Here is a 15,904-nt window from a genome sequence, read left to right as displayed (position 1 = left end):
AACCTTTTCAAACATGTAGCAACCTTGTTTGAAAATAAACATGAAAAAATGTTACAAAATATGTTCAAGACAACCATAGACTGCAATGTGAATTAAAGAGAAAGAAATTGAGAAGTCGGTTCTGAACCAGGGGGGCCTCAGTAAACTTCCAAGAGCGGCACGGGATGACTAACAATTATTGAAATGAATTATGTTAAATTAAATTAAAATGCTAAAAACAAAAATCTAAAGATTAATTTTCCTTCCTCAATAACTACTGTTTTTTATTCAAGAACATACGTTTTTTTTCAAGCTTTTGTAAACACAGTATTAATCATGGTGAATTATTGTGGTCAAATATTGTGATGGACAGTGGGTGGCCTTCAAGTCAAAAATGTTAAGAACCACTGGTCTAGGATTTCAAGCTGCTGGCAGAATAACCTTAAAAGGTTTTATTGTGGCATGTGTTGACTGATCTCTTCTATTGGATTTTATTTGAATTTCACAGAACATAAAGGACACTATTTAAAAATGTCAAATAAGTAATGATGGATGTCGCAAGTAAAGTCTCTTAGCAGTGCTTTAATTTTCAGCCATTTCAACTGAACCCAACAAATGACGAAACAGAAAGTGCATGACCTCTCTAATGGCACAGAATCTAAAGGCTTCACAATGTATGAAAACATCTGTGATTATAAAATCTCTGAAATGGCACATTCTTAAACCTGTGGGATCAGCTAAAGCAGCAAGTGTGAGGATATAGCACTACAGAACAAATATACATTCATGGATACAGAAGCAACAGTTTTACTGGCAAATAAGTCTCTCAATACCAAATGCATGAATGCAGATTAAATTATAATGGCTGATTTGAGGAAAAAAGACACCAACGTGTGTGAGCTCAAGCACAGATGTGATTATTGAGTCATTTCCCCACGCCTCTGATGTCCTGAACTCAACTGAGGCAGCAGTACTTCTCAGAACACCTACAGACTACAGCTGTTAACAAGGAAATCCAGGTTAACTGAACCATACAATCCCTGAGTTCTGCTTCCCTTCAAGAAAGACTCACTGTCTTATGCATGGGGAAAAAGCTTCTTAACATTAATTAATGTTAATGGTGGACCTGCTATGATATTAGAGTTTGGTAGCCAGACTAACAAAACAAACCTTAAATACAAAAAGCTCATATAGATCATCACTAAATCAGCAAACAGCTCCAGTAGTCTGAGGGTATAAAACTACACTACCATTCAAATTTTGGGGTCAGTATTTTTTATTTTTTTAATAGAAATCAATTATTTTATTTAGCAACAACACATTAAATCACAGAAAATATTAAGCAGCACTACTGATAATAAGAAACGATTATTGAGCAGCAAATGAATGTGACACTAAAGACTGCAAAAATCAGCTTTGAGAACACTGGGTATTAATTTCTTATTATAAAACAGATAGTTCCGGTCCTTGATCCTGATTGGTTGAGCCACGATCAAAGCTGTTGTAAATTACACTACAAACATACACTTTTGTTTACGTCTGTGTTGGTCAGCAACCACTTTGTTGGAACCACAACTGTTTCTGAGGAACTACATTGTTTGGTGGAAGAATACTGTTTTTATTTATATCATCACACTTTATTTGCTCTGTTTTATTCCGTGAAACCTTACTACGTATATGGAATAGCCGTTTTATAAAAGCAATAAGCCCTGCAAAGCCGTGGTTTACAGTTGGCGACGTGCCTAACAAAGTCCCTTAGTTGTTATACGGCTTCTTGAGGCTTATTGCTTTATTATCAGTGCTGAAAACAGTTGTGCTGCTTAAAGCTTTTGTGGAAATTTTCAGCTTTTGCTTTTGATTTCTTTGGTAAAAGAAAAAGGTTCAGAAGAACAGCATTTAATTAAAATGTACATTTTTGTAATGTAGAATCCATTACTGTCACTTTTGATTTACATTAATTTCTTTAAAAAAATCTTACTGAACCCAGTCCTTTGAACGTTAGCATGTTTACGTACACAAAGATCGATTTCAGTCTGACTAAAGCAATCATTTATCATATTAAAATGCATGTAAATGCTGACTGAAATAGTACCAGTCTGTTTTCTGCAAAGTTGCACTGACCGACTTGTCCAGCATGAATACATGTTAAAGGGATAGTTCACCCACACACCGTTGTGGTACCGCCATGAACGCACATCAATTTCTCAAACGGAAGAGAAGAAATAGTTGAATAAAGTTATTTTTGTTTTCTTTGTGCACAAAAATTATTCTTGTAGCTTTACAACATTAAGGTTGAATCACTGATGTCACATGGACTATTTTAGGGATGTCCTTAGTACCTTTCTGGGCCTTGGATGTGGTAGTTGCATTGCTGTCTATCTAGGTTAAGAAAGCTCTCGGATTTCATTAAAGATATCTTAATTTGTGTTCTGAAGATAAAAAAAGGTCTTATGGGTTTGGAATGACATGAGGGTGAGTGATTACTCACAAAATTACATTTTTGGGTGAATTATCTCTTTAATCAGACTGCAGTTGGCCTTGGCCTTGTGTATTTAATCCTTCAAGTATCTGTGTACAAATTTCATTATGTATTCTTAGATAAATATTCTAGCTTGACAATGCAAAAAACTTGATTATAACTGCATATGTAAATGTACTGTACGTTATGACTCTAGATGGAAGGCCATTGTTTGAACTGAAACAACGTTGTGTTGGCACAAAATCAGAATAGGGATGGTGATCAAGGTTATTCAGTGCACTAACAAAATCTCATCATCCTCTTCCTCGCTAGTTGTGAGTCTGCAAAGCCTGACACTGTCACCAGGAACCTCTTCAGTTATCGAAGGTTTCCTGTCGTGTCCATGAGCACCTGTGAGCGAGTCTGTGTGTGCGTCCATGTGTGGTTTTCTGAATGTAGGAAAGCTTCTCTGCTCCTCAGACTGACCGCTGGAGGACGTCGGTGACTCAGGGGAGGAAAGTGGCGAGATGCCCACAGAGGTGTACCTTAAGAGAGAGACTCCTCTGAGTTCTGCAGCCAGCTCCTGCACCAGCCGTTTGGAGGATCTCGACCGGCTTGTGCTGCGTTTGGGGCTATCAGGGGGACCAGGAGGACTGTCATCATCTTTATGTTTCGGGGAAATGCCCCGTTTGGTTCTCATACTGATCCCCTCTAAACTTCTGTCATCTTCGTCATCTTCATCCTCCAGGGTGTCAGAGGTGGAGCGGGGTGAGCTGGGGGAGGGCAGGGACAGAGGAGAGGATGGAGACTCTCTGTCAGGAAGGCAGAGGGCCTCAGTGTGAGCCTGCAGGGCCAGTCCCAGCGCCACCGTCGAACAGGCTGGCGGAGTCTGTCCCGCACTCTCACGTGACTCCTCGAGGCCATCGTCTGTTGTGTTGTAGCTGTGGAGGCTCAGATCGGGGTGTGTGTTTGTGTGCGTGTGGCCTGGAGGCGTGAGGAGAGGTATCTGACCCCGTAACCGAGAGCCACGGTGGAACAGGCGATTCCACAGACGACCAAGTCTCCGCCGTGATGAGGAACGACGAGAAGAGTGACGACGAATCTGCCTCCGCATAGCTGAGCGGAGATTCTGCAGAACAGATGCCTGGGAGAGATAGAAAAAAACAGACTTCATGAAAACAGTGGTCCAGTCACATAAAACATTCTGTCATTTCAATAGAAATTTGGGAATTTTCTTGTCAGGGCGAAAATGTTGCCCATATACAGTACAGACCAAAAGTTTGGACACACCTTCTCATTCAAAGAGTTTTCTTTATTTTCATGACTATGAAAATTGTAGAGTCACTCTGAAGGCATCAAGGGCTATTTGACCAAGAAGGAGAGTGATGGGGTGCTGCGCCAGATGACCTGGCCTCCACAGTCACCGGACCTGAACCCAATCGAGATGGTTTAGGGGTGAGCTGCACCGCAGACAGAAGGCAAAAGGGCCAACAAGTGCTAAGCATCTCTCGGGGAACTCCTTCAAGACTGTTGGAAGACCATTTCAGGTGACTACCTCTTGAAGCTCATCAAGAGAATGCCAAGAGTGTGCAAAGCAGTAATCAAAGCAAAAGGTGGCTACTTTGAAGAACCTAGAATATGACATATTTTCAGTTGTTTCACACTTTTTTGTTATGTATATAATTCCACATGTGTTAATTCATAGTTTTGATGCCTTCAGTGTGAATCTACAATTTTCATAGTCATGAAAATAAAGAAAACTCTTTGAATGAGAAGGTGTGTCCAAACTTTTGGTCTGTACTGTAGATTTAGCTTGTTTTCAAGTTGTTTATATAAATTCACTGCATCGGCCAATAGAAAGTTGTTGTTTTAAAAAAAAAGTGACTTCTGTGTGAGCAGTTGCTACACTAATACTAACAATAAAAAAACAGATCTGTTTTTGCCCTCAAATGCGAGCGCAGTTTAATTTCCCTTCTTTAATTTCACATTTGAATTTGCTACCTCAAAATAAATTCAGTTTCATATTCACATACCTGGGTTGGGTTGTAGACTGGAAAGTCATCGACTGGAGGTATGAGACCTTGAGCTATCAGTTGACCATAAGAGGGTGGAGCCTCCCTCTGAACAAACTCTGCCTCTAGTCGAGTCATCTGCGTTTCAAAAGCTCTACGAGAAAGAGGAACACAAAAAGAGCTGTTTTATAAAGATGCTTATTGATGCTGCTTAAAAATGTAAGAAAAACAACAGCTTTTAAAAAAGGGAAGCTACTGAACACTGAACACATTCAGGCAGGATATCTCTTGAGAATCTCCAAGAGCTGTTACTTAACCAGCGGTACTTTGACAGTTTGATGAAGTGCAGGTATTTTGGGTGCTGCTGTGTCTTTACAAGGCTAACTGGAGAAAAACTGTGCATCACCTCCCAGAGCAGCATATGGGCCGTTACTGCAGATCCAATTATGTTTAGAGTGAAACAAGAGAGAGTACATCTTCTTTCTCCTCAGGTTTTCTCTCTTTATCTTGTTGGGATAAACTTGCGCTTGTATGGAGGTAAAATGATTTGGATTACAGTACAAATACATCTAGCAGAAAATAGAGTAAGTTACCAATAAAAAGAAAGAAAAGATAAAGAATGACAAGCTTCAAAAATAATTAAAATAAAAATGAATAATCTTTAATTTTCTTAACATTTTGTTTTCTTTTACAGTAAAAACATTGGTTAACTTGTAGCTTTTTTGCATGCCAATTAAAAACATATACTCTATGCATGACCATATTCTACATCCATAATCCTAACCAATACCTATACTTAACTACCTTACTAACGATTGATAGGCAGCAACTATTTTGCTAACTATTAATAAGCAGCAAATTACGAGTTTACTGAGGGAAAAGTTGTCTATAAAAATAAATATAAAAAGTAATAAACAGTACATACACACATATAATATTCATAATATAATGATAAATTGTAAATCATGAAAAACCATATACCTTGGGAGGAAAAAAAAACATTTCATTACAACATTACATTTCCTGACACATTTTGCTTGGAGTTTAAATGCAGGCATAAAGAAGATGGAAATCACCTCACCTGTACTCTCTTGTCCTGAGCGAGTAGAGTTTAAAGGCACAACCCAGTGCGATGACCAGGAGCAGTCCACAGACCAAGCTGCCAATCAGAGCCGCTGTGATCACCTTCCTGGGCACGGATGCAAGACAGTCTCTTTCATCGCTGCCGTCGAGACAGTCCTCCTGCCCATCGCAGTGCCACGTCTCAAAGATGCACAGGTTGGTTCCACAGTGGAAGTTTCCAGGCTGGCAGTCAAAGCAGTTTTTCTCATCTGAACCGTCGGGGCATTTCTTCTGGTTGTTACACCTCTCAGAAGCTGAGTAGCACGCTCCGCTGCCACCCTCACAGGGATACTCTCCCGGCTGACACAGCGGGCAGTCCTCCTCATCTCGCCCCCCGGGGCAGTGCCAGTAGCCATCGCAGCGCTGCAGCTCAGAGTAACAGCTCTCGTCTGTGCCACATGGATGCTCACCTGGAAAACAGTACCCTTTAACCTGCAGAAAGAGGGACGGAGGTTAAACATTATTAGTGTCACAGTGCATCAATCCTAATCATAAACTGCAGCAAGTACAGATTACTTCAAAGTACTTGTTTTGCTTGTGGATATCTAATTAAAGGTGCACTGTTGAATCTTGGCTTCTGTATAGCCATAGTATAGTATTTCTGTATATTCAAACCATAATGTATTAACAAGACAAGAACATATTTTACTTTTTGAAGGTTTTTTTTTTTCTAAACAAAATACTGTTCAAAAATGGGAGGGTGGTAAGATTTACACGTAACACATAACGCTGCAGTTAATAAGTTTTGTATTTTTGTCGCCATCTCTGTTTGAAAAACAAAAATTGCAGCTGTTTGTAGAATGATCTTCCTTGTGTGGGTCGTGCTCTGGCTCCAGCGCAGATGAATCTAATTATCTGAGGAGTATGTGTGGCTGTTAGTCACTGCACCTGTGTGGATTGTCATACCATTCGATTTTCATTTTAAGAAATTCTTTTAACCCAAAAAGCGTGTATACAATCATTCCAAACACTATCATTGCAATTTCTTCCTGCATATCGTCCGACATGCTTATTCTGAAGTCTCGCGAGATTTTGCAAGATTTCCTGTGTTCACAGTCGAGACTCTATAGGAGCAAAACGGTTAAATCTAGGATTTTTATCCTCAAGTTTGTGATCTATCACATTTTGAAAATCTTATAAGATGTAAAAAATATTTTGGTGTGTACCCAACAATAGACTCTTGGTGCACTCTTGTCATAAATGAATCTATTACTGTTCCTACATAATTTGTAACAAAAAATAATGGTAAAAATGTATTTCGGAGTCTTAGACGCTTCCAGTGAAATATAGTTTGTCATGATTACATTACGATTTAATTGTAATATAGGGAAGTAGACTTAAGTAACTAAGTAAACTTACTTAAGGGGTTACATTTTTTTTCTTGTGTTCTTGTTGAAAAGAAATATTAAATTATTTTTACATTTTTGTATTTCAATTAAATTTGTCAACACATAAAGATGAGAATACATAACTTTATGATATCTTCATACAAAGTATGAAAAAAAAAAGAAAAGCTTTTAACAATGTACTAAAAGACAGTTCTACACTGTACGTGTTATGGTTATGGACGTCTAGTTTGTGTTTTTCCTTGTTTCTGTTCGCCTGTGCTGCTTTGACTTCTTTGAGTTTTCCATTGTCTGTCTTACTCGGTTCACCTGCTGTCCATAATTAATCCATTAATCCTAATTTGGTTTAGTATTTATAGTTCTATGTTTCCTGTGTTAATTCGTCTGGTCTCTATTTATGCTTAGTGTGTTGTGTTTATTGCTTCCCTAAGTTTGGATTAAATACCCTTGTTGCCTGATCATGGTCTCTGTGATCTTTTTATACAATGACCCGTTACAGTATGCAAACAAAACGCACAATGTCAGTGCAAATGGAGAACATCATTTATCAGCATCAGTAACAATGAGAGACCTGGTAGCTGGCGTTGAATCCGTGTCCAGGGCTGTGTGGTTTGGCGTGGTAGAAGATGCTCATCTGTCCCTGGGACGACTCCAGCAGGGCTCGTCTGTGGTTATTATGGTGAGAGAGACTCTGCAGAAGGCGTTCTGCACGTTCTCCCAATCCATCGTAAACACGGACCGAGTCTCCCACACCCAGCTGTAGATCCACCTGCAGCACCAACGGCTTTGGGTCCTGAAACAAGAACAGTCAAGCAGAACGCTGTACGTGATTTAATGCAACCTAAAATAAGAATACATGAGGTTCTTATCGTACTTGTGTGTCTAAAAACCATGAGCAGTGAAGATCTGTGCCAGCGCTCCTGTTTGGACGGAAAAAATCAGGTGAGGCAAACGTGCCATAGAAGTTGATTAAGCGTTTTCCACAGGACGTGTCGGGACAGTAGGCCTCGTCGGATCCGTCAGGACAGTCCCGGGCTCCATTACAGCGCAGAGACACCGGCAGACAGCGGGTAGATTGGATATCAGAGCACTGCAAGGTACCAGGCGGACACAGACTGACCCGGGCAGGTGTTGGAGGGGCAGCACAGCTCCTTTCATCTGTATTGTCTCCACACTCGTCCAATCCATTACAGCGCCAGGAACGGGGAACGCACTTACCATTTCCACATAAATATTCATCGTTCTCACAACTACTCTGACCCAGTCGACCTAATGAATCAAAAACAGACAGAGACAGAGAGTCTTTTGCACACGTGAACACTGACAGTTTGCTGAAATAAGCCAATCAAATCTACCCACTCTGCAGATGGTGTTTGCCTGGTGACAGCTTAACAAACACAGCCATTCAGTATTATTGATTGAACTGCACCTCTGAGGAAAACACTCAAACACAGCAGTTCACACTCACACTCTTCACACGCACACACTCATGCACACATGACCCGTGGAGCTGAGTAACGACAGCCAATTATCTCCTTCATCTTCATTAGCTACATATTAGATCTAACTAAATAATCAACAGCTGAGATCTGTCTAATATATAATGACAGTAGTGCAATCCAAATATGCACAGATCATTATGTAAGAAGTGCTGCAAAGCATTAGCGTTTCATCACCGCTCTATGGCCATAAACTATTGAAGCCTGCATTCGCCTGGTCAATCTGTGCTTACAGTAAATCTATATGCCACGGCAACACTCTTTGTGATTTAGTGGCTCTCTAATGTAGGAAAACAACTAAATCTGATTAAACATTACAACTCAAAAGGAAATGCATAAAGTATGATAAAAAATATGCCCAATCAATTGATATTAAAACTTAGAACACAAAAGCACAACATCACCACTGTACCTCACTGTACCTGTTTGTTGAGTCTTGTTCACCCAAAAATATAAAAAAATGGCAGATTAAACAATACTGTTCAAATGTTTGGAGTCAGTATGATTTAAAAAAAAAATGTGTACGTACTTTTATTGAGAAAGGATGTAATAAAACAGTAAAGATTTTTTTAAATGAGTTCCGCAATGAAAGTATTAAGATGCATAACTGTTTTCAACATTCATAATAATAATAAATATTTGTTGAGCACAAAATCAGCATATTAGAATGATTTCTGAAGGATCATGTGACACTGAAGTAATGATTGTTGAAACTTCAGCTTTAACTTCACAGGAATACATTATATTTGCATAAAATAGTTATTATATTATATTTTATACTATTACTGATTTTACTGCTATTTTGAACAAATAAATGCAACCTTTGTGAGCACTTAGTTTGTTACTTTGTTAGCACTTGTTGCATGACAATTAGTTATGAGACACACAATAACAATTGACGTATTGTGAGGCCATATTGAATGTGTACAGTACATACATAAATTTAATTTTTGAGTATTGGCAGTAGAGAAAATGACAGAAAATGAGTTTTTCGCACAGTTATATTAGAAGACTTGGAATATAGGGCACAAATATTAACCACTTTTACTATAAAACACAAAAAAGTAGAATGGACTCTAAGTTCACTCACCACGAATGTAAGATAGTCTGAAACCCTGTGACTGTCCAGAGCTGTTAGCCTGAGAGTGGAAGTAGAGCCAGACTCGTCCTCTAGAGGAGATGAAGGGAGGAGGAAGAACAGAGCCACAGAACCGATCCTCAGCTTTCCATGTGGGGCCGAGCAGCAGCCAGTCGCCCCTGCAGTCCCCCGTGTCCTCCACGTCAAAGCTGTGAAAACTGGACACAGCAAACACTTCAGCACTTCCACTGTATACTAGTGTATACTACATAAAAACTTCTAGAACAGTATCATCAAATCAAATGTCAGAGGCACAATAAATCGATAAAAAGAAGACTCAAAGAAAATGTCTAATTAATATTCTTAATAATAAAACAACAACTTTTATCCAAGCATAGCACAGCTCTGTTTCATTCTCTTCTCTTTTTTTGTGACCCTTTTATGCGTTTCGTTTTCATTTCAAGGTTACATTTGCAACCACCCCAACCCCTTCTGCTGTGACAATACAAGACAGTTCTGTTTGTGTCAAAGGTGAGCAGTAAATTAGAAAATATACTTAATATATTTGCAGAATATTTTCAACTGCCAATCATATCTATTTTAATATATAAAATTTTATATATAATGGGTCATATGATTGGTATTCATATTATATTAAAATTATTATATTTAATAACATACTTAATATACATATTACCAAAAAATATTTTTTAAAATTATATCACAACAAAGAAATACATTTTTTGATTCTTTGATTTAAATGGATGGTTTGTGCCTTTTTTGCCATGCCACTGAAATAAAAAATGTCCGTGTATTCAGAAATATTACAGGTGCTTCTTAATTGTTTTCCTTCAGAAAACTGTTTTAATTCATAACGTAGTATTTTTCTCCTTAAATTACACAATCATATAGATTTTTCCACATAATACCAATGACCCTAATAACATTTCAGTGATATCAAGGATTGGGAGGGAGACCATAAGCAAAAGAGAGAGAATATGTGCAGTGGAACTATTATCACAGAGTACTCTCTCTCTCTCTCTCTCTCTCTCTCTCTCTCTCTCTCTCTCTCTCTCACACACACACACACACACACTAACACAAATACTCAAGAGTGAGAGATAAAATCAGCGTCCAGTACCATTACAGAAGAATAGGTTATTTGCAGCCACTAACTTAACAATGTTCCACATCTATTGCTATGTTCTCTTTCTTATCTCTCTTTCCCCATGTACTCTCTATATCTACCTACAAAAACTCTACTGAAACTCTGCTGTTTGTTTTACAATAAATGACTCATGTTTCATGACCATCTGAGTGGCAAAACATGTCAGACTAAAACATACTCAGACTTCACCTAATGATGAATAGTTGGTGATGAAATATGATATCACAATTATTTCAGCAATAAGCAAGAATGAGCACAAAAAATAAAATAAAATAAAATAAATAAATGGTTCATTCATCAGAATGCAGAGACAAGACTTTCACCTCTACTGTGTGACCCAATAACTCAGAATTTATATGATAAAATACTGCACTTTCACAGTATAGTTATAGTCATTAAAATACAGACATTCAAATCTCCTCTGGCTATCATTTAAATGGACAGGCACATACTTCTGAATATTTCAGACAGGTCTCAACAATAAGGATGACCTGATGGCCTGGGGCCAGTGCCACACAGTTTTTGGCCAGTTGGCATAACTACTTCTTTACCTTTATCAGACCAGTGCTGCATTGCAATAATGGCTTATATTCAGCGATCTTACACAAGTGTTGTTATGCACTGTTCAGCCTTTTTGATGTTGTGGATGTTATTATTGTTCTTTATAACACATAAAATATTTTTTTTTTTTGCAATTTGAATAGAAAAAATATCAGAAGGAAAAATAAAAGGGACCCACACAAAAAATCTGATCCCAGTCGTATATGAGCGGGTCAGATTCTCATATGTCAGTCTGTCTGAAGCAATTTGAGAAAATTAGATTGATCAAGTGTTGCATAAATGCCTCTACTCCAGCTTTTAGACAATGAGTAATTAGACAGTATGGATTAAAATAAATTAAAATTCTATTTATCAGAACTATTACGCTTTTCCACATCAAGGTTTCCTCTATGAACAAATCTCAGAGGAGATGATGTCATGCTTTTAGAATGATAGCATTAAAGGGGTGACGAAGCCCACAAACACACACACACACACACACACACACAACAGTGGCAGGAGAGGCAAGAAATAGTACATTATAACATCCCTGCAGTCAGCTCTAGTCATATAGCAGTCTAAGCACTTTCATATGAAAGACTGCACAAACCAATTTGCACTTGCAAATAGGCTCATAATAAACACTGACATGCAAAAAAATAATTAATTAGTTTGAAAAACCCTTACATTGTTTTTATTGTGTACATTTTTTTTTAAATACCATACAGTCATACAATTGATCATGGGGGTTGTAACAGTGTGAAAGCTGCTGTCACTAACTGATGTTCATGAAAAGCAGCATTTCGTGCACAAGAACAGGACAAGAATGGGACAGACCCCATGAACAGGACAGATGCTGGTGGGACGCTCTGTTGTGTATCATGGCAATAGAAATAAACAAGTCACCACTCATTTAATCATGACTGTGAGAGACTGCTTGTGTTGATCTACCTGATTGTGATCACATCTCCGCGGCTTCCCTGTATATTCCAGCTGCAGTTCACTCCGGGCGGATAGTTGAGAGGCCATGATGGGCTGTAGATCACTCCTCTCCTCTCAGTGTGTAACTCCACTTTCCCACCACAGGCAGCTGAGGAAACACACACAGAAGACATGTGCACTGTTTGTGTGTGAGAGACTCATGAGTGACCACAGCTAACACGCTGTGATTGAGATGACATCGACGCTTCAAACCAGGCTTTATGGATTCCTGAGCTATATATGATCAGAGAGCCTGTGGAATTGCACTGACACATAATCCTCAATTTAGTGGGGAAGTGTGTGAGAGTGTGTGCTTATGAGTACAATCTCAACAGAAATACAATAAGACAAGGAGAAATAGCCTGGGAAGCAACAGAAATAGTCCAGGAAGAAAGAGAAAGTCCAAGTAAGCATATAAACTATTAACTGTTTCCTTTAGCATTTTTTCTGCTTTCATTTATGTTGAAGTCTCTTGAAAGAGAAAAAAAGAACAGTGAAGAACTGTGTGTATTTATGGACGTTTAGACACACGAATTACCCAGACCTTTCCAATCATTTATTATTTCTGGATTTTTAGATAATAATAAATACAAATAATAACATTTGCCTTATCCAGTAATTTGAGACTGATTTAAAAAAATATTTCATACAATATATATAAATATCAAAATATAATCTATCATTATTAATAATAATAGACCTGGACTTTTCCGGTCTTTAGTATTTTATATAATAATATACTGTATATTAAAATATATAATACATTTAGAGCTGAACAAAATATTCTCTTTAAATGTTCCATGACCTTTTAAGAACTAGAAATCACAATTATAAAATTCCCTGATATTTTTCTGATTGCATCTCTCACACACACTCAGTGACTGCTTTTACTCAAGAAATAATATGATGATGTCTAGTAGGCAAAGCTGAAAGGAAGAAGCTAATGATAACCTACAGGACAGAGATCAGGGGAATCCCAGCATATGAGCACCAATCATTTTATGATGTTGAGTCTGAAGGCTCACTGATATCCTTTTACTTCTCCAGATATACACAGTACACATTATAATCTTAATCAGGGAAGGTAACACTGAATTTTACACGGATGAAAATAAGGCAGTGGGGCTTAAATAACCTGAACTCAAAGCAGTCTTCCCCATATTATCTCTGTCTGCTTTGTTACTTTCCCAGAATGAAAATCCTACCAAATCATCTATAATCACAAATGAGAACATTTTGAACATTTTTGAGTATAATGAACATCCTCACTATCTTCATTTACCAGATGGGACATCCTCTAAAAGGAAACAGTGTGTAAATATCAGTGATTCACGCTCACCATTAGTGGGGAAAACATGTCTGGACATGGAATGTCCATAGTCAAAGGGAAAGGCTTGCATTTGGGTGTGTGAGAGTGCTAAAGAAACCGAGAAGAAGGTCCCTTTGTCTCTCTCTCTGTGTGTGTGTGTGTGTGAGAGAGAGAGAGATGAAGAGCTCTAGGTGTCATTGGTAATACCAACATGCTCCCACCCCCAACCAAACCCTCTTTTGTCACCACCCCTTCACTAGATACCACCTCCAATACACCACAGCCATTCTTTCCTTTCTGTGCTCTCTTTTATCTGCGGTTGTTTGTTGAGCATTTAGCTGACCTCAACAGATCATGTGTTACTCAAACAAGTCTTGAGTGCTATCTAGGAATAGATTATGGGTGAGATCAGATGCCCAGTGCTGGGCAGACCGTGAAAGCATTGCTGTCTAGTTGTGAACATAGATTTTATGCTCAAAACCAATTCTCAGAATGCCGTAGAGGTCGAAGAGAATCAAACACAAGATCAGATCCTAATATAGTAGCCAGTTATGTTCTAGACTGCTTAAAGCAAGCCTGGAAGATGATGGGGCTCAGTAGGTTTAGGTGAGCTACCAGTCGGATCTCCTGAAAAGTGTCCCAAACATTTCTAAAACCAACCAATAGACCAGTCTGGGAAAACCAGCGAACCATTTAAGCAAACTTAAGTGGTATAACGTTACGTAATGTTTACATTTTAATTACAAGGTGTGAAGAATTGCACGTGAACAACTCTATTTGCCTTTTTTATCCGCGAAAGGCTGCACAATAATGCAATTTTTTTTACAAAAACATAATCAGCCAGTCGGTCTTGGAGGAGATCCGCCGTGTTTATAACTCCCATGGCAACAAGCCAAACTCGGATCTGTCCTCCTGCTGCAAAACCTGCGCGCGCCGCAACCTTTCTTTGTCATCGCTGCCATTGGCGTACTTCAACCTGTAATCACCTGCCTTAATGAAAGATGTAATATTATGCTGACACGTGGGTTGAAAATGATAAAATACAATAAAAAGTGAGCTAGAGCTTGACTGCTCAAATATAAATCAACCGTGCACCTTTTGCTCTAATAAAGACATGGCAATTATTATATCACCATCCTTAAGAAGTCTACTTACCCACACAAACCCAAACCCAGCGTAAACAAATCCATTTCATAAGGTAATGCCGAATCGCCCCGATCCTCTCCATCATTACCGTCATTCTTTTGTCGTTGACAGCTCAGTTCAGTTCGTCCGAGTCCGGACAGGTTTCGCAGCGCATCTCGTGTCGGTGTCGCGCGCGCTCGGTTTAGCGTCTTGCTCGAGCATCAAAAGCAGCGTCTTGTCGCTCTTTCCGAGAGCTTCAGAGGAGAGACGGGATTGGAGGTTCAGTGGGGACAGCACAGGACACACAGTGATTCTTCACCAGTAAATTGCTCTTCTCGGGGTGATCACTAAGACTTTAATATTTACTCATTAATCATTACATTTTTTTTTATCTTTTCGCAATAGTAATAATATCGTTGCACTAATTCCATATAGTTCCACGGTGTGCTAATTATGCAATAAGATGTAAGGTGAAGTAATAGCGGCAATGCAGCTCAGTGGACTTCATCTGTCCATCGAAGACCACTGAGAGCATCTCAGCAAAATAATGCTGAGATCATTATTCAAAACACCAACATAACATAATACTGTTGTAAATGCCAATGTCTTAAATGTTACATCTTAATACAAAAGACTGAATGCATTCGTATAAGATCTTAAGATGGATTAATGTAAACAGATTATTTTCATTGAATTTGCCTTGGTTTGTTTTCATGGTTCGTCTGGAGGAGACTCTCAAGCTGGCAGTGAAAGTCTGCACTCTTGTGGACGGAGGGATGCATCGACGCAAATCATGGCTTGTGCACCATTTTATTTATTTACTTATAGTCATTTGAAAGAATTTGTGTACCGACTGATTTCTAAATTCAAATGTTTTTGCTCAGTTTCAACAACGTACATACGACTAGAATTTATTTGCGATAAATTTCCAGTCGAATTAGTTTATTTGTAATGCCTTATTTTATCTGGTGTTATGTACCTAATAGCGTTGTTGTGCGTGCATGGTGCAAAAGGCACCGCTGGGATTCGAACCCAGGATCTCCTGTTTACTAGACAGGCGCTTTAACCAACTAAGCCACGGCGCCGGTGCGTGATTGGTCGGCACTCAATATATATAGATACAGGCTAGCAATACAAAACGAAAGATGGCATATCTGGAAAATAATGAAAGGACAGAAAGCCGAAACATCATAGTATTGACACCACTTTGGTCATTTAAATTGTATAGGTTTCAGTAAATTTTTTCCATAACATATTGCGCACTTTTCGATCTGGTGTAAGTTAACT

At 38.6% G+C, this 15,904-nt stretch overlaps 1 protein-coding gene and 1 non-coding gene across 2 annotated transcripts; both read right to left on the bottom strand.

The window, feature by feature from the left end:
- Positions 1 to 1,907: 1,907 nt before the first annotated feature.
- lrp3 (low density lipoprotein receptor-related protein 3) lies at positions 1,908 to 15,348 on the bottom strand. The gene is made up of 8 exons (XM_059532264.1): positions 14,648 to 15,348; positions 12,154 to 12,292; positions 9,507 to 9,712; positions 7,792 to 8,186; positions 7,489 to 7,710; positions 5,531 to 6,003; positions 4,471 to 4,603; positions 1,908 to 3,581 (listed from the first exon to the last, which is right to left on the bottom strand). The coding sequence occupies exons 1-8, from the start codon at positions 14,730 to 14,732 to the stop codon at positions 2,730 to 2,732; spliced, it is 2,505 nt and encodes an 834-aa protein (XP_059388247.1). The 5' UTR covers positions 14,733 to 15,348; the 3' UTR covers positions 1,908 to 2,729.
- Positions 15,349 to 15,628: 280 nt separating this feature from the next.
- On the bottom strand, positions 15,629 to 15,702 carry trnat-agu (transfer RNA threonine (anticodon AGU)). Its single transcript has one exon. It is a non-coding gene; the product is annotated as a tRNA-Thr (tRNA).
- Between the last annotated feature and the right edge of the window lie 202 nt (positions 15,703 to 15,904).

This window comes from Carassius carassius, chromosome 3, assembly GCF_963082965.1.
Source record: "Carassius carassius chromosome 3, fCarCar2.1, whole genome shotgun sequence".
NCBI classification, from domain to species: Eukaryota; Metazoa; Chordata; class Actinopteri; order Cypriniformes; family Cyprinidae; genus Carassius; species Carassius carassius.
Note: the sequence above shows the minus strand (reverse complement) of the source record. Positions and strands in the feature narration are given on the sequence as shown.

Bases quoted from the DNA above. Each gene is read 5' to 3' on its own strand.
- lrp3 (XM_059532264.1), bottom strand. From the start codon at position 14,732: ATGACGGTAATGATGGAGAGGATCGGGGCGATTCGGCATTACCTTATG. The intron at 12,293-14,647 runs GTAAGTAGACTT...GTGTTTCCTCAG, and splicing joins CTGGGTTTGGGTTTGTGTGG to CTGCCTGTGGTGGGAAAGTG. The intron at 3,582-4,470 runs GTATGTGAATAT...TATCTCTCCCAG, and splicing joins CAGTCTACAACCCAACCCAG to GCATCTGTTCTGCAGAATCT.